The sequence below is a fragment of the Stegodyphus dumicola genome, chromosome 3 (assembly GCF_044657685.1).
Source record: "Stegodyphus dumicola isolate Sdum_Otavi_A_Nest chromosome 3, ASM4465768v1".
In the NCBI taxonomy this organism is placed as follows: domain Eukaryota; kingdom Metazoa; phylum Arthropoda; class Arachnida; order Araneae; family Eresidae; genus Stegodyphus; species Stegodyphus dumicola.
In genome coordinates, this window is record NC_140770.1 from 18,517,472 (window position 1) to 18,544,568 (window position 27,097).

The following is a 27,097-nucleotide window of genomic DNA, read 5'->3' on the forward strand; positions in this document are numbered from 1 at the left end:
AGGGGACTCATACACCTTAAAACCCGTAAGATCTTCGAATATGTGACTGTTGCAAGAATTGGGACAACTTACTTATTTTAAAAGCAATTACTTCCAACTTTTTACAGCTGACTACATAATATAGCTGCTTTCTGAAATAGTCATCAGAAAGTTTGTGTTGCCACAAATATTTTTATAATTTAATCCGCTTTGTGACAACATTTTTCGTCATGTTTCCACATTGCGCGCACAGTTTAAAATATTCTGTTGCATAATTTAATTCCATATTTAATATATAGCTTTTATAACATTTGGAAACTACTGTGAACCTAAAATTCTAAGAATTTCCTGTTAAATTTTTATTTTATTTGGAGTTGCATTTATATAGTTTTCTTGGGTTTTCCCTATTAGAGAGATTTGGCTACGTGCCAAATTCTTTTTTCTCGAATATCTACGGAACGGCGCCGAGTTGAAATTCGAGACGCGTATTCTCGGATTCCAAAAAATTCTCCGAATCCATCAATATAGTTCTCATCTTCGTACGACTTAAATCGGCCGAGATATTAATTAAAAACTGCGAAAACGTGAATTTCTGCGCTCATTTTTCCGAATGGACACAATAAACTCTCAGCGAAACACACTTTAGCCGCTTATATATATAAAGATATTGCTTTTATAACATTTGGAAAACTATTGTAAATCAAAAATACTGAGAATTTCATGTTAAATTGTTATTTTATTTGGAGTTGCGTTTAGAAAATGTATTTTATTAAAAAATTCTGTAATGCTTTCGTGTATAAAATTATTTAATATTAAAATATTCATCAAATTTTGGGTTCAGTTAGAAAATAGTGCCCATATAAAGAATTCCATCCAATTTCAAGTATGTACCATTAGTCATTTTTAAAATATCACGCGCGCAAGGCGGAAATATGACGAAATATTTTGTCACAAAGCGGATTAAATTACAAAACTATTTGTGGCAACACAAGCTTTTCTAGTTACTAATTTCTAAAGCAGCTATATTATGTAGTCAGCTGTAAAAAGTAGGAAGTAATTGCTTTTAAAATAAATAAAATATCCCAATTGTTGCAACAGTCGAAGATCATAAGGGGTTTAAGGTGTGTAAGGTCACTTAATACTAGAACGACTTAAAACAACTGAAAACTGGTTCCATGATTTTGATCATTTTTAAACCTTAACCACTACAATACCGTAATTTAATTTTTTACAGATGTTAGGGATTTCATATTTGCTAGAAACCGCATGTGTGGTTAAGCTGAAGGGTCGAGTACACTGTTATAACATTACGATGTAGCACACAAACATATATTTGATTGCGAGGCAATATACCAGTGATTCTGAACCACTGTGCCGCGGCACTTTTGTGTGCCGCCAAATTCTTAAAGTATGCCACCAAGTTTTGGAAATAAATATAGTAAAAATTATAATGGGTTTAATCCTAGTGTACAGTACTCATGAGAGTTGGCGAAATTCGGGTTTTAAGACATTAATAAGCGCGCCAATTGTGGTATCCAAGCCAATTTTGGTGCCGAATAATTTGATTTAATTTTAAATGAAGAGGAAGAACTAATTTCGCTTTCTAATAATCGAGATTTAATTAAAAAATATTCAGAAGAATCAATTGATTCATTTTGGATTAACATTAGATGCGATTATACCGCGATGGCAAAAAAACTTTGAAAATATTATTACAGTTTTCTACATCTTATTTGTGTGAGTTCGGATTTTCAGTATTAACCAACATACGTAAAAACGATAAAAAGATCGAGACTATTAAATGTAGAAGACGATATGAGAGTAGCATTGTCATTTTTACGACCAAATATAAATGAAATTATCAAAATTGCAATTAATCCCTTGATAAACGTACTCCTGTTTTTGTAGTACATATTATTTTATTTTACGTTCAAAATTATTACCATAAACTATTTTACACAAGGTATTATAGGTAAGTAAACAACTTTTAAACTTTCTTTTCTTTGTGTGCCGCCAAATTTTGAAATCGTTAAAAGTGTGCCGTGACAAAAAAAGGTTGAGAATCACGGCACTATACCAATCAAAAATATCATAGCCTTGAGTAATAATTTCCAGGTAGCATAACATCATCGTAATACACAGAGGAACTGCTAAATGAATGAAACTCATGTGAGTAACAGTAATACAAAAGCGATTTATTTTTACCTCATTTTGTAAATAAATTTTACATTCAAGCTGCAGCTTAATGTTTTTTACAGGGAAGCTGCCAGAAACGCCCGTGCGTTCACACATCGGCAGGTTACCCGAACGGTCGCGTCCACTTTTTAACTGGTGCTCTGTCCCATCACGCTAGCGCATGGTTCATTGGTTTTGAAAGTTGTAAAATGGCATGCCAAACGTTCTTTTGAAGCGATTAAAAGTAGCTCTCTTATTTGAATGCATCTTCCATCTCCTTTTCTTAGCGTCAACGTTTAGGCATTGATACTTGCTGCTGCAATCCTGTCTTAAGAGGAGAAAATTACATGCAGTGGGTGAAACCGCACAAAGATCCCCAAGAGAGAAGTAATCCCTTCATTTAAGTATGCTATTGTTAACGCTGTAACATTTTACTTGGCATGGGGAAAGGAAATTCATTCCATCAAAAATTTCTATACACGGGTAGATGATAGAAATACAGATGTTTGAGAGGAACAGATTTTACCTCTACCAATGCGAAAGTCGGAGGAGTGAAAAGAAGGGACACTTTCTCCCCCTATGTCTTCCTGCTCTCCCGATAGAAGACTGTAGAGCTCAATTTTCTTCCCCCCTTATTTTTTAACGTTTTGTAATCACGAAAAATTTTGGTTTTAAATTTCAACGGAAATATCCAGTTTGACTATTTTTTGTTTGAAGTCTATTGCTATGGGCAAAATAAAGGACTCCTATTCCAAAATGGATATTAAAATGGATTCAAAATTGATGTTTTCGTGACGTCTGTACGTACGTATTTATCTCACGTAACTCAAAAACGATTAGCCGTAGAATGTTGATATTTTGTGCACAGAACTGGTATAATATCTAGTTGGGCAAACTTTCTTTCTCATTGTAATCGGCAGTATGAAAAAGACACTTGGCTCGAAGAGGTTTTTGAAGGTTTTGAATAAGGTTCGTTTTTTTGAGGTTTTGAATTTTTACTTTATTGGTTTTAATATTTATTAATTTTTACTTCCTTGTACGAAGTAAAAAGGAAGTATTGTAATCGGGAAAAGCTTCAGGCAGCATATTTCAACGAAAATATCCATTTTGACCGCTTTCGAATGCAATTTAACGATGTATTTGCGTGATATCTATACGTAAGGACAGAATAAGATTCTTTTCCTCCAAAAAATTATGAAACTGCTTTAAAATGAATTCTGAAGAGAGTTTTTCGTGCCGTCTGTACGAACGTATGTACGTACGTACGTATCTCGCATAACTCAAAAACGAGTAGCCTCACAACGTTGAAATTTTGTATATAGAACTACTATAACATGTAGATGTGCACCTCGTATTTTGGTTGCAATCGGCCGCGCCAAACGTATATAAATATATTTCCTTCATTTATTATTTAACGCCTTCATTTATTATTGCGAATTAAATCATGCTTAATCCTTTCTGGAATTTGTTCGAGGAAATAAGTGTTTAAGATTTACTTCGTAATTTTTGATACAGATATTTTGAGTTTTTATGTATTTTTGCCTTGTCGCGAAGTGAGAACTGAATTAATTGAATGAGAAATACTCAGTCGTCTGTGAAAAACTGTTTCTTTTTGGTTTTGTTTGCTTAATTTCTTTTATACATCGTTCTAGCTTTATTATAGTATTTGAATAGAACATGTGGTAACGATTAGATAATTCTTTAAATGATATAAATTTTGTGCATTCTGAGTTATAATATGAATGAAATATAATACTGTTAAGTGAACCTAGCGCCAGAGTGTCGCTATGGTAAAAAAATAAAGTGAATTTTAAAGAATGCATTTATTCTATTGTGGTTTATGCGCTGTCGGCGAAGTAGGTTTAATTCAATCCAATAAGTTTAAACGAGATGCAAGAAAAAATGCGTATAATTTAATATTCCGTACAAAGAAGTCATGTGGTATACACATCAGATTTTTTCAAATTGATATTTTGAAAACATTCATCTTGTTATTTATAACAATATCAGTAAAACATGTTGGGTAATGTTTTTAAATATTTCATAGCCTTTTTTTTTCTTAATTTTTTCTACATATGAAAGCATACCATTCGTTTTACTATTTATTGATTTTCTAGCTGGTGGTAATGTATTTAATGATAACGAAATATAACTTTTGTGGCAATGGTACTATAGAATGTATTCCTTATCTGATTCGTCATTCGAATCAAAAGCATTACTATTCAGGAGTAAATTTATTGATTTTATGTCTATTATTTATTGACTTTGTGAATAAAAAGGAATAAGTATATTGTATAAAACTGCTAACTATTGAGCCGTTCATTTACAAAATTAGAAAATGGTTTTCGTATGTAAGAAATGTCTACTCTGTGTAACTAAAACCGATTAACCTTTAACTACTGTGACTTAAATTGTCGCATAAATACTGTGAGCGGTCTCTCAGACCGCTTTTGCTAAAAACAAAATATGATATTGTTTTACTTTTCTTATTTGAATAAATGTTATTTAATTTCATATATTTAATTTTTTCATGAAGATATAAAGCAATTTTTAGAGTTAAATCAGTTCATTAGAATAAAATATATACTATGATAATAGTTCCTTCGCTTACGTATCGGGATGGAAGACGTAAATTTTAAAATTCAACATTTTTATTTTACATTAAAATTTGCGATAAGAATGCTTTAATAAGAATATAAAAAATTAATTTTTATTTTAAAAATTATAATTCGAGCTGCATTTTATACATACTTTTCTACTGCATTGTAGACACACTAGTTCTTTGCATTCTATACATTTGTAAGCTGTTTTCCTTTTTTTTTTTTTTTTTTTTCTATTCTTGATGGACAAATATAGCACTTTCTTTTTTTTTTTTTATCTAATTTATCGTCTTCGATCGCAATGTTTCCTTCATCATCATTTATTCCGAAAACTCTTCTTATTGTAAGTTTGAGATCTTTGGGTAAAAATGATGAAGTTATCCTCCGTTTTACATGAGACTGCACCGACTGAATTGCTAATGAAATCTTTTCGTTTCATTTTCGGAGCCAGTGGGATAAGATTGAAATAATACGAATGCATTTATTGCACATATATCCAAGTTTCTGAAGAATATTGCCATAGTCCAACGTCGGGTTCTATGAGCAGTTGTATAGATTGAACGAAGAATAATATTGTGACTACGAGTTCGAACACCCTTGTTGGGGCACTTGAATAGACTATTTGAATTCATTTTTTCCAATAAAAAAATCTCTTGCAGAAGGAGAACATGGATTTTCATTTTCATCGGCATATATTTCTGAATTTGCGTCGTGGTCGCTCTCAATAATTTCATCATGGGAATTTCATCACAGAACTCTAAATTAGACCAATTTCGAACTGTTTATTAAAATTGGTCTTGGGTAAGATATACAGTCAAAAGTCGTTAATTCGGACACCCATAATCCGGAATGATCTATAATCCGGACCTCAAAGCTAAAAACTTTCTGCGCATGCGCCGCGTTGACACATGCGCATAGGCGTTTACGCGTGCGCATAAGACGTTTTACGTCTGCGCATATGCGTGTGCGCAAGTGCAGAATACGTTTTCGCGTGCGCGTTTTATGTATAGCGGACGGTATAAGCTAAAATTACTTAATTGTCTATTTCAGTTAATGTTGATGATTGCGTTGTTCCTTAATTTTCGAATTGTATCCGGCTTATTATTTTTTGCAGACTGTAAGAGCAATACTATAAAAGTAAACTTGAACTTTCGATTATGTCAAAAAGAATTTTCGATTCTGGAGCTCCCAAAGGATCGTACAAAACGAAAGTACGTTTCGATGTCCATCAAACAAAAAGTGGAATTGCTGCAAAAAATGGATAAAGACATGAAGAATGTGACAGAGAGGTTAGTGAAAACGAAAAAATTTCGATTGACAAGTTAGTCGGTATTCTCGGCACAGCAATTAACAGGAGACTTAAACAGCGGAACTTTGTAACTGAACAAGAAATTATGTCTGTTTATAGAATTAAAGAGAAAGTATTATCACATAAAACGAAGCAACTTAAACAACTTACATTGAAAGAAATGTTTAATAAAGTAAACAAATAAATATTAAGCTTTTTCTTTTTGTAAATTTTGATACCCTTTAGATCATAATTGTTCTTTATTTCATAAATTAAGGTTTCATATTTTTAATTTTAGAATTTCTGCATGCCATCTTACGAGATTTAAACTAATGATCTATAATCCGGAAAAATCGATAATCCGGAATCGCCGAAGTCCCGACGAGTCCAGATTAACGACTTTTGACTGTATAGAACGTTTCCTGCACGCATTTGAAGCAATTTCAAGAATATTTATAAAAAAGCGAAATATGTAACGACAACGAAAAGTGAACATTATCAGCCGAAATTTGAATCGTATCTGCTGTGATCGGTCCCACAGACCGCTGAGTGGGGGAAATTTTAAAAATATAAAAGAAGAAATAGAGCTAGCCAAACGAAACTTGGTATGTGACCTTGGACAACTGTTTTAGGAAGTTACTAAGAGTGGCAATACCCATTAATTATTCTAAGAGGTGGAAGCATTCAATGGAAAATGTCGCGCGGTCTGACAGACCGTTTACAGTAGTTAAAGGTTAATGAGAGCTACGCAAATATGAAACGTGATGCTAAAAATGAAATACACAATACACATAAAAAAAGGTTTTTACATAATACAGTAAGACCCCGCTTAACGCGGGGGATACGTTCCATCGAAGTAGAGCGTAATGCGAAACAGCGCTAAGCGAGGCTATCTTAACATGTAAATAATGGGGTTAGGGGAAGACGGATAAAAAATGGTTAGGCATTAAATTTAATAATGTTTTTTTAATAAAAATAAAATCAAACATTTATTTCTTACAAAAATAAAAACAATATAAACGCATATACTTTTAAAAACAAATAAAATTCTCAGTCAGATCATTCAGTCTATTCTGGGTTTCCAATTTTCTGCCTTTTTGTTGAGAAGGCATTATGATAGATTGGCTTAATGGCATATTGCGTTCAATTTTGTCGTCAATCCATATAGACAGTCGTTTTTCCATTTCCTCTGTAATGTTATTTCTAGAACGGGTAATTCTAGTTGCAGAGCTTGACGTAGTTGCAGTTGCCGATGACAGTATTTTTTCTTTATTCTTAAGAATTGTCCTTATTGTTGAAGTTGCCAAAATCAATGCAGCGCTAATTTGAGATTGACGTTCACCAGAATCTAATCTTCTAATCACTTGCATTTGAGTTTCCAGTGAAATGCTTTTTCTGGTTGCTTTCTTTTCTTGTTTTTTATTATCACCCATGATAAAAACTAAAGATCATAATATTTGTCACTGTATTAATCGTTATAGTATTATACAAACTTACAATAATGTCAACAAATGTTGTTTCAAATGATAAAAATGCGTCCACCGAGCAAGAAACACAACTACACTGTTTCGGATATGTTATTTGGAAACCTAGCGCTGTTCACAATTTCGGAGAATCCCCGGGTTGAAATAAAAGAGCGCTAAACCGAAACAGGGCTAAACGAAACAGCGTTAAGCGGTGTCTTACTGTACTTTTATTTCAGATGGATGTCATCATCAGTGTTCTAAAAGGAGAAAATAATTTGATACAGTTTAATGAGAGTAATAAATTAAATAATTCTATTTAGAGAATACATCTACAGTTTTATACTAGGAATAATAAATACGTGGGGCACTCATAAATTAAAAAAAGATAATGACTTAAAAAAGATAATGAACATTTGATAATACAATTAAATTAATAGAAAATTTTAAATGCTAATGGTTTATATACTTGACAATGAAATTAAATTAATAGATTTCATTATTTAATTATGAATTATTTTTCTCCTTTTAGAGCATTAATTATCATATCCATTTTATTAAAACAAAGCTTATTCTACATAAACTTTTTCTAAATGTATTTTATATTTTTTAGTCTCAGTTGCATATCATCGATGATGAAATTTTTAGTCATTGTTAAAACTCAAGAAAAAAATCATAAGAAAGTTGCGAAATAAAGAAAAACAACTGAAAGACATTCAGAGAATAAAAGGATCCCTTGGAATATTCACTTTCGGAAATTAAATGCAATAAAAATGTTATAACAAGAATGTTGCTTGAAAGTAAAAAGCAGCGTCTGGGTTAAGCTTTGCGAACTAAGTAAACTGATACATGCCTCACCGTGAGGAAAGAACAATTTCTCGACCACACTATGATGCAAACATCGAATGAGTGAGTGACATATTTCCTTCAGTGTTATTTAAGTGTGATGCATACAGGTATGTGTGATGTAATTTAATTGATATAACTTACACATGCTTGAACCTGAAGGAAAACAAATCTGTGTATAATGCTACAATACAAATAGCGAAAGAGTAAGTAAGATATTCTGTTCAGTGTTATTTAACTGCTGCATATGTTTTAATTTTGATTCCATATAACTTATTTTTAATTATAAGAGAAAGAAAAATAATTCAATATTGAACGCATATTTCGAGTATAACAAAAGGATTTTAAGAAACAACCTGATAAAAATACATTAGTAATTAAAAATATTTAATTTATGTACAGGCTGAATTGAAATTAAGATGTGGTGGTGTATTTAATTACGGCAAAGCACACTAGGGCTATCTGCGTAATAGGTGTGATGCCTTCGTGGAGGACTTTCTCAGGGAAACTGGCTTGTATACACGTTACACATGAGGAAAACCACGAAAACACCCATGCAGCCAGCCCGTTCGCGGGATTCGGACCGAACTACCAGTGTTCAGCGACTTTACCGCTCGGCCGCTGGTGGGCCGAAACTAAGATGTAGGGCAAGTTTATTATTATTATTATTGGGCGTATATGTGTAAGAAAATGTATTTTAATTGTTCCATTTTTAATGTATGGAAGGAAGAATAGGATGCCAATATCGAAGATTATTTACTATAGCAAATAATCACGTCAGGATAAATGTTATATAGAAATCTTGGGAGTGTAAGGGATTATAAGAGTACTTTTAGATTATACTAAAAATATACGCACTTCTGCTAAAATCTGAAGTGAATCAGTATGAACTTTTTGAAGTGACTTTTCACTTTAAAAAGAATGTGATAAGTATACTATTTAAAAGTATAATGACGGATATTAAGAAATTTGTAGAATTTTATGGTATTTAAATATGAATTTGTTAAGTCAAATCTTTTTATATATATTTTTGCTTGAGATATGTAATTTAAACTGAAAATCACGATCATATATTTCTCATGGAATGTCAAAGTTCATTTGTATTAAAAAAAGTGCATGAGCAATGAAAATAAATAGAATAATACTTTTTGATTATGTTTTTACCATGGTCTTAGCAGTTATGCCATCATGTGTTCTGTTCAACAAGATTTATTTAGGGCAAACAATACTACAAAAAAATATTGAAAAACACCTTGTTTTACAATATTTATTTCCCTTAATTAACTTAAATAACGTTTTTCATTTTCTAATGCTTTCCTTTACGAAAAGAATTTAATGTTTACAATTATTTTCAGCATTCGTACGAATTCTGTGCATAAAATAAACATTTTCTTTAACAAAATACTTAATCGGAAAGTATATACCCGGTAACTCCGGTGTATCTACCACATATAAAATGATCATTTTGCTTTAGTTTACATTTTTTCCATTACCAAAATCATGTAGCAGACGCGTCGGCCGATGCGTCTTGTCTCCCGGGTGACGTCACTACCAGCAACCAGTGGCACGCTTTTTCCGTTCCTGGCCTAACCTTAGTATATTAAAGAACCTTGAGAATTAAACTACAGGAAAATACCATGAGTAAACTAAATACTAAAGCCTTTAATAAGGTCCATCGGAAACTATTTAAAAGCAAAAATCTGCATATGATATAACAGATAGAAATATACCACTTAGAAGTGCGAGCATTCAGATTGTGTGCATATATATATATATATATATATATAAGTGCGATAAAAATGTCATTAACGCTCTTCTATATATATGTATAAGCGGGTTAAGTGTTTATCGCCGATAGTTTATTGGTTGCTTGCGTAACTGTAAATTGTTTTATTCCCCGTGCAGTGCAGCGCGTGACGAATATTGTGAGAAAACTAAGCCGGAAAAATTAAAAATACAAGAGCACGTGCATTTAACATATAATAAATAAATTTAACATTTATATGTAATAGAATTCGGAAATTTGCAACCGGCAAAAACCGGCAACGATGAAAAAACAAATAAAATGAAATAAATAAATATCTTTATTATATGCGGCTTAAGTTCTGTTTGTTGCCCATAGTTTATTGGTTGCTTGCGTAACTGTATTAGCCAATGGGGTGAAGTTGCCACGGCACAGGGTTGCCGTTTCAATTGAGACGTAGACAATTTCCTCTAAAACTTGCCTTTGCTTATGACCATCCATAAGTCTTAGGGCCAAACGCTTAAGCGTGTTGGCATTTTTTTACCGGAGCCTGCATTTGAACACTGTCAACTTTATGTTGCCTGTTCAAGAGTTCGTGAAAGAAAGGACGTAAAATTAAAAGTAATGGATGGTCCTCTGCAAAGCGACCTTAAAAATTATGGAAAGATCTACATCCTCAAAGTACCTTATTTGTTCTGATTCTCTTTCTTCTCTTCAACTTTTGAACAGTATTACCAGCTGCTATAAATTAGTTATCGAAACCCTAGTAACTGTTAGTTCACTTAGAATTAGAGGTATTGATATCTGCTTTGCTTATGTGCGTGCTCATCATGGTTTCTACGAAAATGAAAGAGCTGATTTCTTAGCTAAAGATGCCTTAAATTTACCCATTGATATCAACATTAGCATTCCAAAGAGTTACTGGAAGTCCTTTCATTATAAAAAGCTTTTAGCTAGGTGGAATGAGGAATACATTTCATCTTGTAATGCTGAAGTCACCAGAAAGTTCCTTCCTTCTATTTACCGTAGACTGAATTCCGAGTCTTTCCTCTCGTTAAATTTTAAAGTGTCTCAGTTTTTATCTGGTCACAGTAAATTTGCAAGTTATCTGTTTTATTTTAATCTACGATCAAACAATTTATGTGAATGTTCAAAAAGAGTTCTTCAGGATGTGAAACATTTGATTTTCTCGTGCCCTACATTTGATGGCCCTAGATTATGCTTACAGAACGATTTGAAAATGTTCGGAGTGACTTGGACAGTGAACTTATCTGTTTTCGTGAAGTCCAGACTGTTGTTCTCTGCTTTTGTTCGCTTTATTTATGCATGTAACTTTTAATGTTTTAGTTAACTTACTTCTGTAAGCCCCGTGTTGTACATATGTGGTGCCCGGGGAGTCTGTATGTTCTCAAAGGAAAAAAAAGGTTTCTTTCATTGCACTCTACTTTAAGCAATTAAGCAAGTAGAAAGGGGAAACCCCGTGGGGCAGTAAGCAAAGGGACGTCCTCGCCGCCTGCCCTAGCTAAGTCAGTTTGAATTAGCAGACACCTTTGCGCAAATCATTTTAATTACAACTTATTATATCTAGAATAGCAGGCATTTCGTATGACCGCCACGCTTTCTAGTATTAAATATAGGTGAAGCTGATATCAATTTTTAAGTCTTAATACGATTAAATACCTTTTTTTAGACTTACCATGTCCGTAATCCTCATATTACCGCTTTCAAATGCAATGATGTTTGGAGGTGTTGCTACAGGTAACATAAAGGCATAAGAGCAAGCTACAGTTATCGGAAGCAATAGAAACAGAGGATTTATGTTAATAGACACAGCCTGTAACATAGAAAGGGCTTTATTAGTTGCAAAAATAAGGACAAACTCTAAATTTAATATGCAAGAATCTTATAATTAAGATAAATTTAAGCTTCACACGAATAGTTTAAAAGAAAAAGTGATGCTTTTCATAACATAATTAGCAAGAGCATTTTCAGAAAGATGGAAAATAAGTCGGAAATGGGCCACTTGCCTCCTTTGGAACAAAATGAGAAAAATATGTTTTTGCATTAATGAAACTGTAGTGCTTGAAATTGTTTTTATATTAATGGTATGTATTTATGAAATATTGTATTTTGTAACCCTTAACTAATTAAGTAAGAATTTATTGATGCTATTATTTGTCTCCTGTCTTCGGCAAATCTTCGGATTATCTGCGGACGTCCGTTATATTAGCATCTTTTACTGTAATACGACTTGTGTCTTTGATGACGTTCAGTTTCAGAAACAAAATGGAAGTAGAAAACAGACTGAAAATGAATTACATGTTATTAACATTTTTAGTCCAAAGGGACATTAGCCCAGAAGATCTATTATTCTCGAAACGGCATTTTGCGTTGTATCACTTTTCAAACTGTTGTCATAGACATTATAATTTTGTATTATATTTTAAGAAATTAAATAATGAAGAATCTGCATGAATAAATGCGTTTCTCGCACTGTGAAAAAACAACGGTACCTGGAGCCATCAACTTTTAAATAACGCACTCCTCTGCACGAAGACCGAGCACCTGGAAGCCCGAATTTAGAATTCCGAGTTTGTTTTATTATCTATTCCATACTTAGGAAAAGTTTAACGAATGTTTGATCAACAAACTTGACGATTTCAAAGCGAGGAATGGCAACACTATACGAAAAAAAAAATTATCTCCAGCGCGCGAGATTGTTTTTCGGTAATTTTAGATATGCTGTTTTTTACCCTTTCAGTCACGCTACCTTTTAAAGTCGGAGTTTTGATTTTAAAAAAGTAGGCAGTCTAATTAGGCCTAGAGGAGTACACAAGTAAAATTTTGTGAAGATAGCACTTATCGTTTTAATTCTGTGGGTTTGGGCACACTGATTGAATAGAGCTTCTAAGAGAGTGTTGAAACGATCATTGTTGTCAATGAACTGACCGATGAGATGCGAAGAAACAAAGAATACAGACTCTCAGTTGTCCTAGATTATCGGTGAGCCCATTCAGGCCACACCTAGGGTTCGCTGTTTGATTTTAGGCAAGATTTCAAGGTAAAATTTTAAAAATAATATAGAATATGAAGATTAGCATACAGCCAAAAAATGAAATAGAAATTTCTTTTCAAACAATTCCTTTTATGTCCTAAAAATATCCGCCTCTTTTGGAACAAAATGAGAAAAAATATGTTTTTGCATTAATGAAACTATATTGCTTGAAATAGTTTTTGTCTTAATGTTTGAATAACACAAAAACTTGTAAAAAAGCTTGAAAATAATAGTTACTTAAGTAATACAAAAACTTGAAAACGTTTCTGTATTTTTTAAGACCCTCATTCAAAAATGAGGGTCTTAAAAAACTAAACATAGCTAAAATATATGGACTGGTTTGTGTTGAGCTGCCATCTACTATAAATAAAGAAGGTTCAGAGTAACCTATAGTAACCTATAAATCCTTTTTCATTCAATTTTTCTGTGCGTACACAAGGAAATTTTTAGGTGTGTTCATACCGCACACACTGTGCCGCAAAGGGTTAAATATTATTAGCCGAAATAAACGCCTCTTTGAGCGTAATATAAAACAGAAGGTTTGCATATTTTTTTTAAATTTTAATTTCGCTCATTCTGATTTTATGGCTACTATAATTCCTCTGTTGTGTAATCTATACTGGGACCTTTTGATAGCATATATATCTAATAATTTTATTTACAGTTTCTATGATTCGCATATTAATGTGGTGGTTAAATGTACTATGCATAGAAACTATTGATGACCTACTTTATCTTAATACCTGCATTTTCACCTTTAGAAATTTTTTTAAAGAAAATATTCCTTCATAGACCTACTGCGTTTCAGCATAATTATATACTCATGTAAGTGCTAATTAAAAGCTCCACAAACGACGACATGATTGGTTATTTATTTATTTATTTATTTATTTTTTATTTTTTATTTATTTATTTATTTTTTTTTTTTTGTTTTGGTTAGTTGTTTGGTGTTGAATGAATGTGACGATTGTTTGGTATTTTGTACATTTCTTCAGCAGCTAGTGAAAAATATAGTATAGGTTGAAGAGGGGTATTTTTTCCCATGTTGTCACCCAGAAAGATTTACAGGTTGCTGCGAATGGTGTCCGCCGATAACATCGCGGCAAAAACATCGCGGACGAAAACGTCGCGGAGAAAACAACGCAAGGCGAAAACGTCGAGCTACAAAACATCGTGGGAGAAAACATCGCAAAGAGAAAACATCGCAGTTCTAAAACATCGCGGTGCAAAATATCGTCGTCGAAAATAAAGCAGTTCAAAAACTTCGCAGTTTAAAAACATCGTCGTCGAAAATATCGTGGTAAAAAATAAAGTATCTACAAATCATCGCATGACGATAACATCGCAGATATGCTTTTTTCAGGTTTTAATAATTGTAAATGGATATTCCCATAATGTTTTGTTAGCGCAAGATGTAAAGAAGGATAATTTTTACTTTCACATTTTTTTATTAACTAATAAATTTTTGCTGAAAAAGTAAGAAGGAAACTTAAGCATAGAAAACTAAATGCAACTTATAGATTATACTTTTCATGATTTACGCCGGCGAAATGGAAAAGTACCGATATCGGAATGGTCATTTTTTTCAATTTAAACATCGTAAGCAAATTCTGGAAATTTTCAGTTTACCGAGGAGTGTTACTTAATTAACAGCTCTTTTCGAAAATGGATTTCAATACTATTTTCTTTAACAATTTTATTTAAAATTATTAAACAAAAATTTGGTAAAATCCTTGTATACGGCACGGCTTTGGCGCGATTTTGAAAATTATCGCCAACACCAAAATGACGCGTTTCCTGCGCGCATCATAAATATCGCGTTTACTGCTCATCATAATGTCGCCAAATCCTGTGTGTGCCATGTACTAGGATTAAAACAAAAAACTGAAGTAAAAAAACTGAAAATTTTTACACAAAGCAAGGCTTAAATTATAAAATTTTTTAAACAAAACATCAGTGTTATTGTATCAGTATTTATTCTTTACGAAATCAGAACTTACCATTTGGTTGAAAACAGGAATAAATATTGTAGCTACAGTGGTGTTTGCAAGGATTTCTGTGATCATAGCTGTCGTGAAGCAAAGGACAGCTACTAGAGCTCTAGGGGGTATAGCAGCTAAAACACATAGTTTAGTCCCTAATAGTTTTGAAAGTCCAGATCTCTGGAAAGGAAATCAGTATTCAAAATTTCAAAATTTATGTGTGTTTTGCACTGGGCAACTATAGTTAAATGTTTACAAATTGGAAAATGAATGATCAGCTAAAACAGAGGGAAAACAATCACAAACACACTAAGAATGAAAAGAAACTTAGTTTGAACGATGCTCAAAATATTTCTATTCTAAGAATCACTTCGAAGTAACGGCACTTTAATTTATAACATACTGAAAGTTTCATAATGTGACAATGTCAAACTCGTACATGAAGAAGAAAATGTAATACTTACGGAAATTTTTCCCACATATATCAGGTTAACAGCGAAAAAAATATAACTGCAGAAATTTGTGTAAATTTACTAACGGAAAATCTGCCCCGAAAACTAATATTTATAGTGTAATTGTACAGAGGCTGTTCGCACACTTTGTAGACGATTTTGGTAAGCGGTAATAAAACATTGTTTGCTGCAAAAGAAGTAATTCCAATTGTACTATGTTTTTAAAAGTCAAAATTATCGTCTGTGGCTTGAAAGTTTTGTTTTTATACAAAATGGCGAATTTAACAAAGCAGTGGTTCGAAGGCTACATTGACGCTCTTTCCGAAGAGAAATATGCATACTCCGTTATCCAAAAACGATGTGAGAGTCATGGTTTTGGGATATCTAAAGCGTCGATAGGCATCAACAAGAAAGTAAAAAACATCAAATTGGAGCCTCAAGTGGGACAAAAATTCCAAACGAGTATCCAAGGAAAAAACGGACATCTTCGACTATTGCAAAAGTACGTTGGTTAATGTTAAAAGAAAATCCCTTTAGTTAAAGGACAGTTGCAAAATCATTCAAATGCTCGGTGTCCACTGTAAACAAATGATAAACGTTGATTTAAATCTTAAGAAAGCGAAAAAAACGCAATGTGCATCGTCTTCTTTCAAAGCATATCGCTCGACGCAGGACACGCTGCAGAATTCTATATGAGAAACACTTATCCAAAGAAAAATGGAAAACAATTGTCACAATAAATGAAGCATGGGTGTATTTAAATGATTGTAACAAAAAAACAGAGCCATTTATTATCATAAAAGGGGAGAAAAAAATTTAAGTATATGGTTCAAAGAATCGAAAGAAAGTTTTTCTAAGGGATTCATGACTGTTGCTGGTTTTTCTTATAATGGCAAGTTAAAAATAAAGAGAGTGCAACAAAATGTCAAGATTAACTCCAAACACTATCAGGAACATATTTTATCGCGAATTTTTCTAAATGAAATACCATCACTTTACCCACAGTGCCACCCATCTGTGAGACTCCATCAGGACAAAGTTAGCAGTCACACATCAAAATCCACTGTAAATTTCTTAAAAGAAATGGAACAAAAAACTGGTATCAAGTCCATACCCTTCACTGATATCCCTAGACAATCTTCCAATGTGTCACCTATGGATTTTTGTGCCCTCGGACTTTTAAAAACTGCGTTATCCAAACGTTGTCCCAAAACCCTAACAGGACTCTGGAAAGCTGTTCGGGAGGAATGGGATAGAATATCTCTTCTGCCACTTCAAAAGGCATTATTATCCTGGAAATTGCGGTGTCGAAAGATAGTTCAGAATAAGGGATGTCAAATAGAACATTTAAAACACAAGAATTTTATGTAATTTAGTTTTGTAAATACAATATACATCGTCTAAAAAATGTGTGAACAGCCTCTGTATATAGTGCAATAAGAACGGAATGGTTGTTGTTATTGTAACTTATCTCCCTTGTCTGATAGTAACATAAGGAAAATTCCGCAAAATACATACATCGTGGCAAGAAGAACAAGATTGCGTTTGCCGATGGCAAGAGGCTTGAGCACCATACAGGCGAAAGTAAGACTTTGCTCAGTTCCGCTCCCCCCCGAAAAAAATAATATGATGGAAACTCTGTAAGAAAGGCTCACCCACCCTTCTTTCCCTACCACCAACCTCTCGAAAGGACTTTCGGCTCGCCATATATTTAGAGTGCCCCCATATGGAGCACAGACACTATACTACATTTACAAACATCCATGCCTTCTCCGGGATTCGAACCCGGGCCCTTCGGTACGGCAATCAGCATCGCTAACCAATATCCCGGTTGGGTGGGATTGTTAAACAGTGGCACAGTGGAATTGTTAAAGTACACTGCACATTAAAAAAATGGGACAGTTCTATGACTCCCGTTCTACTCGGCTGGTTGACAAAATTCAAATTGCATTTTTCATGTCTCGAAAGCGCGACTTGGGATATATATTGTGATTTTTAGCATAGAAACTTATCGATTTCAAGAGAGAACGAAGTCCCTCTTCGTCAGGAGCAAGGAATCTTGCTCCTGATGAAGAGGAAGTTTCTTCGTCCTCGAAATCGATAGAGCTTCTATGCTAAAAATCTACGCCTAACAAAGGTTGCTGCTTCCCTTTTATGAAACCATCTCTTATTAGCTTATTTTCTGTGAGATATTTTCTGTTTACAGGAAAAATTTAATCGAAATTTTGCTTCATTTTATGCAGCTGATCTATGCCATCACACATTCAAAGACCGAGGAGATATCTGTGATCAAATCGCTTTCGTCAATAAGTCTGTCTTGATGTGACAGCAGCGGAGTAGAAAATATATAGCGTAGAATATATGCCAAGCGACAAAATGTTACTTTCGAGGGATGTGTGTTGTGTAAGGAAGCATGGAAATGTCTTCTGTGTTTTCAGAATTAAGGGGGCTCATACACCTTAAACCCCTCATGATTTTCGAATATGTGACTGTTGCAAGAATTGGGATATTTAATTAATTTAAAAGCACTTACTTCCAAACTTTTACAACTAACTACATAATATAACTGCTTTGGAAACTAGTAACCGGAAAGTTTGTGTTGCCACAAATATTTTTGTAATTTAATCCTCTTTGTGACAAAATATTTCGCCACGTTTCCACCTTGAGCGCATGATATTTTAAAAATGGCGAATGGTACATACTTGAAATTGGATGGAATTCTTTATATGGGCACTATTTTCTAACTGAACCAAAAGTATGATAAATATTTGAATACTGAAAAATTTTATGGACGAAAACATTACAAATTTTTTTAATAAAATACATTTTATAACCTCAACTCCAAATAAAATAATAATTTAACAAGAAATTTTTAGAATTTTAGGTTCACAGTAGTTTCCAAATGTTATAAAAGCTATATATTAAATATGGAATTAAATTATGCAACAGAATATTTTAAACTGTGCGCGCAAGGTGGAAACATGACGAAAAATGTTGTCACAAAGCGGATTAAATTATAAAAATATTTGTGGCAACACAAACTTTCTGATGACTATTTCAGAAAGCAGCTATATTACGTAGTCGGCTGTAAAAAGTTGGAAGTAATTGCTTTTAAAATAAATAAGTTATCCCAATTCTTGCAACAGTCACCTATTCGAAGATCTTATGGGTTTTAAGGTGTATGAGTCACCTTAAAATTATCATTTGACTTCGTGTGTTTATGAATCGTATTTGCCGTTTAGCCCGTAAGTAGTTAGTGACTCTGTCTGTGGCAACGAAATTCCCGGTTTCTAATCCCGGAGAAGACATAGATGTTTTTTTTTCAATGGCGGACACTTGCCTATGCCGCCTTTGGCCACTCCTAAGGCCAGCTGTGGTGGTCTCTTTATTACGGAGGCACCTAACAGATGGACCACCTTTGCCTCCTATGAAGGGATAGACAATTTACATCGATACCTTCTCCTGGATTCGCACCCAGGCCCTTCGGTATTGCAACTAGGCTCCCCTAACCCGGGTCGGAAGCCAACTCAGCGGTTTACTCCCCTAACCACTATAACGTCTGGGCGGCGAAGACATGGATGTTTGTAAATGTATACTGTCTGTGAAGCACGGAATTGCTCAAAATATACGGCGAGCCGAAGTTCTCTACAACGATTTGTCGATAGGAGAAGAGGATGGAAGACACTTGGAGTCGTCCTCCGGGAATGACTCCCTTCAGAACCGGGACAGAACTGAGAAAAGTCGAACTGTCACCCATATGATGCTCAAAACTCCTGCCAGTGACAAATGCAATCGTGGTGCAATCATTGGCATAATAAAACTCATGGGCTTTTTCTTCATTAAGTAAGACCAGTTAAATTTACCACAAGAAAAATAATATGACTCGTATTTGATTCTAGAAAATATACTAGATTGGCTCAGCTGTTCTTAACCGACGGAGTTCAAACTAGCTATGAAAAGTTGCAGAGACTTTAGGTATTTTTGACACGGGAGCTTGCTTTGGAAACATAAACTAATTCCAAACTCCTAAGAGATGTAAAGCGAATTATCGCTATCTGAAGTAACTACAGAGAGTTGAAAATATTTTAACAAAACCTCTTTGTTAGGACAGAACTTTAAACATAAACGCACTTCTTGTGCTAACAGAATCATTTAAGGGAAGAACTTAACATCTTCTTTATATACGTAATAAGCGGCTAAAGTGTGTGTCTCTGCATAAGTTTATTGTTATAGAGACTTATATACACTCTGCATAGTTTATTGTGGCCACTCGGAAAAATCAGCGCGGAAATTAATGTTTCGGCAGTTTTTAATTTATGTCTCGAGCGATTGAAGTCGTACGAAGATGAGAATAGTATCGATGGATTCGGATAATTTTTTGGAATCCGAGGATACGTGTCTCGAATTTCAACTCGGTGCCGTTCCGTAGATATTCGAGAAAAAAGAATTTGGCACATAGCCAAATCCCTGTAATAGGGAAAACCCAAGAAAGAAAGTGAAAAATGTAGGGAAAGCATAGGGCAAAATTAGTTTTTAGTTAAGATCCCGGCTAATTAAGCAAGAAGACGCGAATGGTCAAAATGGCGCCACTTGTGGCGATGTAACTAATTTAAAAGTCAGTTTCAAATTTTAAACATAGACTATTGTAAAAAACTACACAATTAAATTTAAATCGAAGTTGGCTTTAAAACTTTAACCGGCGTAACAAATCAAACTGTCGGTAGCGATCACGCAAAGCCGAATAAATGTAAATCTATCACTGGCAGAACTACCTAATGTGGACACGAGGAGCAGAAACACGCTCTATCTTAAGTGCCGTTCACACCGGAGTTTATCTGAGCTAACGGAGACAATTGACATAGACGACGAAGCTCTGAAAGTAGTTTATCCCCCCCCCCCAACGCAGCGAGTTGAAAAATCTGAACTGCACGTACAGCGGAGATAGTCGGCACATGGACTGATTCCGTTAGTTCAGATAAATCCCAGTGTTAATGGCTCTTTAGAATACAGAAGCCACAGCTTAAATACTTTCTAACTTATTTACATTTCTGGTGAGGAAACGGAAAAAAGAAGTTACGGTGTAAAGCCAGAAATTTTAAATGATTGGCTAATTTAAATAATGACCTTATAAGCAAATACGGCGAATGCGGAACTTGTACTAAAACTTTATATGGAGTGGAGATGCTATTTCAGGGTCCAAGAGGAAGGGATGAATCTTTGTAGTCGAAAACATAGGGGAAACTGTAGCTTTGAAACTCCCCTTTATTCAAGCTTTCTAGTTGATACTTAAGCTGGCTTTGCAGTAACTGGCCTAAACACTTTTACGTGAGCTGTACACTGCGACAAAAAAAGGGGGGGAGTGGAACAATTTCTATTATATCTCTCGTTTTACTGGGCCGATTAACGAAATTCAACTTGCGTTTTTCATGTTTCCAAAGCGCAACTTAGCATATGTATTAGATTTATATATAGTACTGTTCTACTATGGGTATTTTGACACAAAATGGGACTTTTTCTGAAAAAACATAGCAATTGTTTTCCATATTTCCATTCTACTACTCAAATTACGCCATACTGCCAAGTTTTGCAAAAATCGCAAGAATAGTTTTTTAAAAAATTAGCTCCTCAATGTTAATTGAGTTTGGTAAATATTTATTAATCTCTTTTTTTTTTTTTTATAAAATTTATTTTATTCTTCCTTTCACATTCCGAAATACGGGATCATTCCAGATGAAATTCCCCCATTTTTTACGATTTATTTTTAAAACTTGTATTTTTAAATAATTTTTATAATCTTTTCAAAAAAACTTTTTTAATTATAATGTATAAAATTTTTATCATCATCTTTAAAAGTATACGTATTTTTAAGCATACCTGGAAAAAATTACAGTTTTTTTTATTCAAAATTTCCGAAAATATACGTGAATTTATACATTGGCGCGTTTTGAAATTTGGCATATTTGTTGAAAGCGATAAAGCATCAAATGTGGTTTCGACACTTTGCTAACATTATTTGGAAGTAGAAACGATGGGACTTTTTACCGCTCACGCATAATGTTTAAAAAGGTGGGAACGAGGTGCCTTTTCTTCCGCTCCTGAATAATGGAAGGGAAAGGGAAATTGGTTGCCACTTATTAAGAATTTCGCCAAGTTCATTCTTGGCGAAAACTAAAAAAATTGGGCCAAGATTAAGTTTTGAATTTCTCCGTAAATTTCGCACCAAATTTAACAAAATGTAATATCTTGGCATAAATTGAGTCATAGAACAATCGTAATATGGAAAAAACATTGACATGTTATTTCAGAAAAAGTCCGATTTTGTGTCAAAATACCTATGCTAGAACAATGCTATATATAAATCTAATATATATCCTAAGTCGCGCTTTCGAGACATGAAAAACGTGACGTGAATTTTCTGAATCGGCCCAGCAGAACGGGAGATACAGAAAGTGTCCCATTTTTTTTTTCCCCCGCAGTGTACCTGGTGGCTATTATATTACACTGAAAACAGCGTGAATACCTGTGATTTTGAGACTCCCCTCTTGTAAGCTTTCTACTTAGTTAATAAGGGTTTTGACGTAATTGGATTTAGCATTTTACCTCAGTTCCATCTGCCAGTGCAAAGCCACCCCCAACGAGCAAGATGGCCCCCCAAGGCAATTTTCTCTGAGCCGTCTTCCATTCCAGAATTCGACGGCTTTTCAAATCTTTGGGGTTCGACGGCAAGAAGAACATGAGAAAGGCCACTGCTATCGCTGGGACAGAATCCCCAATTTTCCTGCAAAAATACCATAAAAATATGTTGTGTGGTAAAGAGTAATACAAGAAAATTGTTACGTTTCAAGAAACTGGCAAAAGGGTCTGAGATGGCTGATTTTCGTTCAAACACATTTGAAGTCTTCGATAAATGTAGGGAGGGTTTATTTATTTATTTTTGTATTGATAAAATAGGAATTTTTATTTCGACATTGGGTGCTTTTCCGTTTCGCCAGCGCAAACGATAAAGTCGCCAATAATGGTACTACTAATGCCAAAAGGAATATCCTCGCTGGTAACCTTTTACGCTTCATTTTCTAAACAAGTCTCAGCCAGTTCTAATCAAATTGATTGTTATACCGGCATACAATTACATAGAATTTTTACTAGTTAAATTTTATGCCCTAAGACAATTCGCGGTAATTAATTAGGATGCAAATACACCACTCACTCGAAGGCGAAAATATGGAAAAGGCAAAATCAAGGGTTAAATTCATCCAATCTAATGAGAATGCACTAGCGAAGTAAAGCACTGCGGTTTTACATAATTTCCGAGTAAGCTATTCGTACGAATTGAAATAATTCTTGCGTTTAAACTAGTATCTCAAATTAAGATTTAACTTGAAATTAATGTAGATAATTACTGAGAGAATTAGATTTTTGTAGTGTAGTTTACGTGAGATAAGATCACTTGGGGTCACGTGATACGAACCGGTGAATCAGGATGTTGAACCGTGAAAGCATTGTAAATTTTTAAATTAATGTCTTTTTACAAATTTATTGTCTTTATTTATTGGCTTTTTACAAAATTTTAAACCATATTAAAATGTTTAGACCTATAAAATAAAAAATCTGATGTGTACACCACATGACTTCCTTGTACGGAAAATTAAATTATACGCATTTTTTCTTGCATTTTTAAACTTATTAGATTGAATTAAACCTACTTCGCCGACAGCGCATAAACCACAATAGAATAAATGCTTTCTTTAAAATTCACTTTGTTTACCATAGCGACACTCTGGCGCTAGGTTTACTTAACAGTATTACATTTTATTCATATTATAACTCAGAATGCACAAAATTTATATCATTTAAAGAATTATCTAATCGTTGCCACATGTTCTATTCAAATACTATAATAAAGCTCGAAATATGTATAAAAGAAATTAAGTAAACAAAACAAAAAGAAACAGTTTTTTTACAGACGATTGAGTATTTCTCATTTAATTAATTAAATTCTCACTTCGCGAGAAGGAAAAATACATAAAAACTCAAAATATCTGTATTAAAAATTAAGAAGTAAATCTTAAACGCTTATTTCCTCGAAAAAATTCCAGAAAGAATTAAGCATGATTTAATTGGCAATAATAAATGAATGCGTTACCTTTGTTGTTGCGAAGCTAAGTTTCTCTAGATTGGCAACAAATCCACTAGTCTCCTGTTTCAAATGTAAACATCAATGGCCGCCATTATAAACTGGCTTAGCGGCAATTAAACAACTTTAAAATAGCTGATAATTCTAAAAATATTGCACACAGATTTCCTAAAGGCATAAAATCCTTAACCGGAAGATAAAAACAACATAATTCAATCCTTTTTAAAGCAAAAAATGTACCATTTACAAACATTTAAGAGCAAAGAAACTGAGATCACTGAGCCGGGTAACAGAGTGGATATATATATAAATATATTTATATACGTTTAGTGCGGCCGATGGCAACCAAAGTACGAGGTGCACATCTACATGTTATAGCAGTCCTATATGCAAAATTTCAACTTCTGAGGCTACTCGTTTTTGAGTTATGCGAGATATGTACATACGTTCGTAGAGACGCCACGAAAAATTCTCTTCAGAATTTATTTTAAGGCACTTTTATAATTTTTTTGAAGGAAAAGAGTATTTTATTCTGTCCTTACGTACAGATATCACGCAAAAACATCGTTAAATTGCATTCGATAGCGGTTAAAATGGATATTTTCGTTGAAATATGCTGCCTGAAACTTTTCGCGATTACAATACTTCCTTTTTACTTCGTACAAGGAAGTAAAAATTCTTAGAACTAACATTTGTTAACATTTTTTATGTGTATACTGTATGCTGTCGCCAATAAAGACTGCTTGGCGAGATTTGCGCCGGCGAAACGGAAAAGTGCCCGACATTGTTTGTTTTTAAAATGGCACAAATTTTTTAAATAATTTCTGCAAGCACCGTTTTTAAGAATTTTAAGTTTAACTTATCATCACGCGTTTTTGGTTGATTTAATAAGCAACCAAAAATTGAGTTCGAGATCTTAGCTGTGACGATAACTACTAGCAGTATCACTAATTAATATACTACGTCGTAACTAGTGCTTTAATTTATTTTTCCGAGCTTATAAATTTTGTCGTAATTGTCTAGAGTTAGTACTAAGCTGATAGATTACATAACATTAACTATAAATCCCTATTTATAGTTAATAACAAGTCCAAACAAAACTTGTAAGAAAATTTACTACATTTACATTGTTTTGGGTCTTCCTGGTTGCTTTTTGCATAACTGAAACACGGTGCATAGAATTAAAATAAGGCAAAAGAGAAGTGGTAAACATAAAAATGCGTTGCTCATGAGGAAACACCGAAAATTTCATCTCAATCGCTGACAATGGAACTGGAACAGAACTACCATTGTTTCTTGAATTCAACTGTACAACTGTTGCAGGTTAGGTTAGGTTATTTAATTACGGCAAAGCCTCGAGGGCTATCTGCCTAAGGGGAGCGATGCCTTCGTGGAGGACTTTCTAAGGGGAACTGCCTCGTATACACGTTACACATGGGGAAAACCACGAAAACACCGATGCAGCCAGCCCGTTTGCGGGATTCGAACCTCGGACCGAACTACCAGTGTTCAGCGACTTTACCGCTCGGCCGCTTTACCGGGCCCGACTGGTTGATTAGACTAAAGAAGAAAGATCTGAGTTCCGCTTCCAAATAACATTTCTTCAAGTGTAATGCTAATCTGCGATTGGCAGTTTACTAAATTGTATGAATAAACTTAGGTTTAATATGCTTTTAACCAACTTTGAAAGAACAAAGATAAAGATAACAAAAATCTAAAACTCTGAAACCTTTTAGATTGTATATTACTCCCAACTGGCGTTTTTAAACGCTTTTTGTATTACCTTTATTTATTAAAAATCATATTCTTTGCACATTGTAGAGATATTAGGATTTTTTTGGAAGCAGGCAAGATGAAAAATAAGCAACGCCTTCTCCGGAAATCAAACCACGGACCTATGGAATACCGGCCTAGCGTGCAGAACCACTACACTACGATGGCACGCTAGAAAGGCGGGAGAAATACCTTATTATATATATTATGTATTTTAAAAAGATTTTAACATGGGAAAATGGTGATGTTTTGAATGGTAACGTCTTAACAGGAAAAGATTTTATTAATATGCATCCAAAAGATTTCAAGGGTATACCGTACGATAAAGATTATATGAATACTGGTATGATTGATATATACACTGACGGCTCCGGATATGAAGATGGAACTGGTTGCGCTTTTGTTATTACTTCCTTGTACGAAGTAAAAAGGAAGTATTGTAATCGCGAAAAGCTTCAGGCAGCATATTTCAACGAAAATATCCACTTTGGCCGCTTTCGAATGCAATTTAACGATGTTTTTGCATGATATCTGTACGTAAGGTCAGAATAAAAGACTCTTTTCCTCCAAAGAAAAACTAAAAAACTGCTTTAAAATGAATTCTGAAGAGAATTTTTCGTGACGTCTGTACGAACGTATGTACGTACGTGAGTAGTAAGCGGAGGTACTCGGTAGGCGGAAGTGACGTCACAGAAAAGGGGCGTGGTCGCCGCCATCTTGAATCTCGTGACAACCGGAAATGACGTAGATGGAAGGAATGACGTAGACGGAATGACATCCTCAAAGTTTCGTTTTGATTCTGTGGCAACGATCTTTTCAAAGTTGATTATTTTTTGTGGCAACGACACTATTTTTTATGTTTATGGCAATGAGCTATTTAACCACGTGTTTGGAATGACATCACTTTTAATTTATTATTTTTAATTATTTGACATGTGATTAATATTATTTTGTTATTTGATTAATTTTTAATACGTCATTAATTTTAACTTTTTAATTATTAACTATTTAGTACATCATTATTTTACTTATTACCTTTAATGAATTTTTGTGGAAATTAATATTATTTTCCCTGAATTTTAAAAGTAACTCCACCGCTGGGATTCGAACTCGCTATCTCTGGGATGGGAGTCTAGCGCTTTACCGCTCGGCTACCCTGTCCTCTTATCAGACTTGTTATTTGAAACTCTCTTTGTCCCTTTGAGTTTTTGCACCATTGATGACATAAGGCTGAAAGTCTGCGCATGCGCTTTGACATGAAAACCGCGTCACACATTTGTTTTTACACGACGGCTAGGATTTCTTTTGGCTTCTTAATCATTACTTTATTCACTGCTGTTTTAAATGTAAGATTTTCCCACGGTTTAATTTTTTTTATTATTAAGATACTTTTAATTGTTTTCAATTTTCATCTCATTCTTACTTTTTTTAAGTTATTAGTTAATTTATTAATTTTTATTTTATTTTTTTCCCTTTCCCAAACATAAATTTTATTTTTAACTTCAACAAAAGTGAATTTAAATTTTCTTTTTACTTTTTATCTTGCAAAGTTTATTTTTTTTTTTTATATTTAATTTTCTTTTTGGTTTTACAAAAGTAATATTTA

General features: G+C 33.7%; 1 protein-coding gene across 1 annotated transcript in view; it reads right to left on the bottom strand.

Moving 5' to 3' along the window:
* Nucleotides 1–27,097, bottom strand: part of LOC118205806 (Na(+)/citrate cotransporter-like) — a 120,718-nt gene that overhangs the window by 342 nt on the left and 93,279 nt on the right. The window contains exons 10-12 of the mRNA XM_085812292.1: nucleotides 22,185–22,362; nucleotides 15,151–15,312; nucleotides 11,792–11,929 (exon numbers count right to left, since the gene is read on the bottom strand). Of these exons, the coding sequence (XP_085668418.1) occupies nucleotides 11,792–11,929; nucleotides 15,151–15,312; nucleotides 22,185–22,362 (478 nt within the window). The remainder of the gene's footprint in view (nucleotides 1–11,791; nucleotides 11,930–15,150; nucleotides 15,313–22,184; nucleotides 22,363–27,097) is intronic.